This window comes from Chaetodon trifascialis, chromosome 6 (genome assembly GCF_039877785.1).
Source record: "Chaetodon trifascialis isolate fChaTrf1 chromosome 6, fChaTrf1.hap1, whole genome shotgun sequence".
NCBI lineage: Eukaryota > Metazoa > Chordata > Actinopteri > Chaetodontiformes > Chaetodontidae > Chaetodon > Chaetodon trifascialis.
The window spans coordinates 13,479,962-13,484,487 of NC_092061.1; the positions used below are offsets into that span (position 1 = coordinate 13,479,962).

The 4,526-nt window shown below is 42.0% G+C and overlaps 1 protein-coding gene across 1 annotated transcript; it reads left to right on the plus strand.

The window, feature by feature from the left end:
• The first annotated feature begins 350 nt into the window (after window positions 1-350).
• ptger4a (prostaglandin E receptor 4 (subtype EP4) a) lies at window positions 351-3,450 on the plus strand. The gene is made up of 2 exons (XM_070965388.1): window positions 351-1,443; window positions 1,964-3,450. The coding sequence occupies exons 1-2, from the start codon at window positions 661-663 to the stop codon at window positions 2,531-2,533; spliced, it is 1,353 nt and encodes a 450-aa protein (XP_070821489.1). The 5' UTR covers window positions 351-660; the 3' UTR covers window positions 2,534-3,450.
• The last annotated feature ends 1,076 nt before the right edge of the window (window positions 3,451-4,526 follow it).

Below are 4,526 nucleotides of genomic sequence, written 5' to 3' on the forward strand. Positions count from 1 at the left end.
CTTCTTCCCTGTGAAGAATTGCTAGATTATTCTTAATATTACTTTGATTTGATTTCTTTTATTTAAGATTGCAATGTCTGGTTCTAACAAAGAACAAACACTTTCTGGCTGCTGAAAATATATTTGTGAGTTTTTAGGTTCTCCCTTTTGTAACCTTTTCAAACTTCTTAATGTTTAACCATGTTGTCCAAGACTTGTTGTGAGTTCAGGTCAACCTCTGTGTGATGTCCAAAGCCATTCCTGCACCAGACTGAACAGCTGATGAGGGCTGTGAGGTGAAATGAAGGGGAGGGACTGAACCCTGCAGGAAGCTTGAAGGCAGAGCCTTATTTCAATGAAGTCACTGGTGTCTGTTGGCTGCTTTTATCTCTGTGTCCTGGTGAGTGAAATCTTCTTCAGTGTTCCAAAGCTTGCTGGGGAACAGATATCAAAACACCACTGAACCTTCGGGGACCTCAGAAGCAGACGTGATGCTCTGCAGGGGAATGGATGTTTATTAGAAGTTGGTTTTAAGATAAGGTGCAAACAGTTTCTTTTTTATTTTGATAATGTTGCCCTGGCTTCGTTCAACTGCAAACAAGTTTCCTGCTCCGGACTGGAAATACTGGCGCTAAGAAAAGTTGTTTCATTCGTTTTGCACTCCGCTCGAAGGACTTAACAATGAATAATCAATCGATGACAGGGAGGACAATGGTCCCGACCATACCGTCTATTATGTTCATTTTCGGGGTGGTTGGGAACGTCATCGCCATCGTGGTTCTTTGTAAATCCCGCAAGGAACAGAAAGAAACCACTTTTTACACGCTGGTGTGTGGACTGGCAATCACGGACCTCCTGGGCACACTGCTAGCCAGTCCCGTCACCATCGCCACTTATGTAAAAGGATCGTGGCCCGGCGACGATCCGCTGTGCCAGTACTTTGGATTCACCCTACTTTTCTTCTCTCTGGCTGGGCTCAGTATCATCTGTGCCATGTCGGTGGAGAGGTACATCGCTATAAACCATGCCTACTTCTACAATGACTATGTGGACCAAAAACTGGCAGGTTTGACTCTCCTGGCGATCTACATCTCCAACGCGCTTTTCTGCGCCCTGCCGATTGTCGGCTTTGGACAGGTGAAGAAACAATACCCGCAAACTTGGTGTTTCTTAGAGTGGAGGAGCAACAAGACCAGCGATGCCGCCTACTCCTATATGTATGCGGGTTTTAGCTCCCTTCTGATTCTCGCCACTGTTATCTGTAACGTGTTGGTGTGCGTGGCTTTGATCCGGATGCATCGGCGTTTCGTGCGCAGGATGTCGCTGGGAACCGACCTGGGACGCAACGTTGACCCGCGGAGGAGAGGACGCAGCTTTGGGCGTTTGGCCGGTGCAGAGATTCAGATGGTCATCCTGCTCATCGGCACGTCCGCAGTGGTGCTTATCTGCTCCATCCCACTTGTTGTAAGTTCTCTTTTCTCCGCTCCCTGTGGGTTATTTCTATCGTTTACGCACATTTTATGCGCGCCTCTTTTACGCACAGATGTCGTTTCTGGCACCTAAAACAAACTGGCCACGTGCTTTGATCCAAATCCAAGTGGATGATTAAAAAGCAACGTTCAAACATATTCCGTTCTGTACTAAATAACTTTTCCTTGTCATTTTTAAGCCACTGCTCTCATTCTCCATAATCCATTCCGCACGTTTTACGCACGGTTCATCTACGCCGAAGTGGTATTTTTGAATATGGAACAATTTGTTCATGCTCCATATCCAAAACCCGAGTTGATGATTAGAGACAAAAGTTCAAACGTATTTCTCTTCGGATTAAATTTCTTTTCCACCCCTGCTCTTTCTCTTTTGCTTCTCCAGCGTTCCATGTTTTTATTGGTGTCTACCTCACTTTTCCTCTCAGAATCGCTCACTCACTCATAGTTTGAAAGGTGTTTCTATCTACTCAGCTGTACACTCTCTTTCCTCGCAGGCCCAGGTGTTTTTGAATCAGCTCTATAAGACTCCAGTGGAGCTGAGGTTGGACAAAAACCCTGATCTTCGAGCAATCCGTTTCGCCTCCTTCAACCCCATTCTTGACCCTTGGATCTACATCCTTCTCCGCAAAGCTGTTCTTCTCAAGCTTATTGAGAAAATCAAATGCTTGTTTTGCAAGATAGGAGAACGGGGGCAACAGAGACAGGGAAACTTCCACTGTATAGATGCTCATCAACTCTCCTCGGTCATCTCGAAGCGGGACTCCGACTCCCTGGTTTCACATGACCTGCGAGATGTCACCAGCAGCTCCCAGATCTTCCTCTACCTGCCAGAGGGGAGTGAGGTTTACACTGTAAGCTGTCATAAAGCAAACAGACTCTCTGGTTTACAACCTCCATCGGTCAGAAACTCGCAAGCTTCTTATACGTCTGAGCAGGGCAACATTGAGGCTCAGAGTAGAGAAGGGACCAGTGTAATCAGGGACCTTTCAGCCCTGCCGTGCCTAAAAGACCCAGCACTCCAGGTGTCGTTGAGCACCGAGACAGAGGAGGAGAAATGCATTTGAATTAACTCTTAGGAGAAAAAATTCAGCTCGCTCTGAGGAAGATCTACTGAATGACTTTTAAACCTCTGAAAAATGGGGGAAGGCACATATAAATAATACATGACTCCTTGTGTGAAGTGAAAGAAATAAAAAACTTGAAGTGCTGTGAGCTTTATCATCATGTGTTCTCTGTTTCAGCACCGAGCTACCTCAAGTGACGACTGACTCTGACTGTGTGAGCTGATTTTGTCACTTTGCCCAAAACAGATGTTGTTCTAACAAAGATGACCCACTTCTTCATGGCTCAGTGATGGAAAAGATATCCTTCCTAATTTCAGCTACTTTGTTCAAATGTTCCGGAAACCTTCACTGTAAACTAGATGAGACCAGTAGTTTAGAATAATTGAGTCACACAATGAAAACATTATTGAATATGATCCTTGTGAGTAATGGCTGGCATGCGTGCTGCCATTGTAAGGACTGATTCGTTTAACAAACTGTGTTGTAAAGTGCTTTTTGAGGGACATATTGTGTTGGTTCCATGACTGATGTGCCGTGCAGTATTATTATGAGGTGAACACCAACGTCTTTGTTCCTCAGCCCTGGAATACACACAAAAATGTCATCTCAAATTATCAAAACTTTGTTTTCCATCTCACAGTGAGGGTACAAAGGTTCCTGTGCCGTAGTTATTGATACCAAGGTATTTAAATCTGAATGGAAATGTTGAACATTTTTGTGCGGAAAATGTGTAAATCAGTGCACAGATGTTGTTTAATGTGGAGTATTAAGATGAAGATATGCCAACGCACCTGTCAGCTTGAGGAAAACGGTGTTCTAAATGATCAGTGTTGTGTAAAATATTGTTTGTAATAAAATTATTCTTCTCTAGGAGAAGGTTCTAGTTAATAAATCAGAACTCTAAAGATTGTCCACCCAAAAAAGTATTTATGCTCATTTATCAAGTCGTGTTTGATCAGCACAACTGCTTATGAATTACTATTTTCCAGTAGTAACATCCAGACTCAAATAACTAGAGAGCTCATTTACAAGATGTTTAAACCAGTTAGCTGCAACTGACAGTTATTTTCATTAGCAATTATTCTGCTTATTATTCTCACTTAATAAACTAACTGTTTATTCAGAATCATTAATTATTCAGAAAATTGCACAAATGATCAACAGTGACATCACTTTTTCCACGTCACATCTTCAAATTGCTTGTCCAGCAGTCCAGAAGTCAAATATATTTAGTTTATAATCAGATCAAGCAGAGTAAATCAATAATAACTCAAGTTTCCTAAGCTGGGACCAGCACGTGTAGTATCAGACAAAATTCTGGGCCAACTTAATTCTACATGCCTAAATTTGAAGATTCAAGTTTGTAAAAGTGCTTATTTTGTCAAACATGTTGAGCTGATTGATCCTCAGGTCAGTTTTTTTCTGTGTCACATTTGTTCCAATGGCAGAATTCCCCTTTTTTAATGTCTTATAATGTCAGTCCGTTGAAACCTTCAGCAGCTGTCTTACTGTTATATACAGTAACAGATTGAACTTTTGACCTCCTTCTGCTTGAGCTTTTTCTACTCAAACATCTTAATTTCAGCTGCTTTGAAGCCCTACGTCTACCTCCTTTTCCCTGTTATCAAATCAGCTCCATTGTTGCTTCGTGCATTCTTGCTTTTCTCGTTTCTCTTGTTGCTGTTAATTTTAAACAAGTTTGTTCGTGTGCATAAATGCTGAGAATCACACCCCTTGAGACTGTACAGTACAATGATTATTTAGTGAAAGGTCTGACATACACATGCCCACTAAACAATGCCTGTTGATTTATTTTTAATCCAATCTTTAATTTATGCACTTTATTTTGTATTTTGTTTATATTGTAACATAGAATTAAATCTGTGGGCATTAAGTTCAGGAGTGCTGTCGTATCAACAATGGCCAAAATTTAGCAGTAAGACCTTCTGTGTGTTCAGGAGTACAAATGTGCACTTTTTTAACGCAGCTGTAA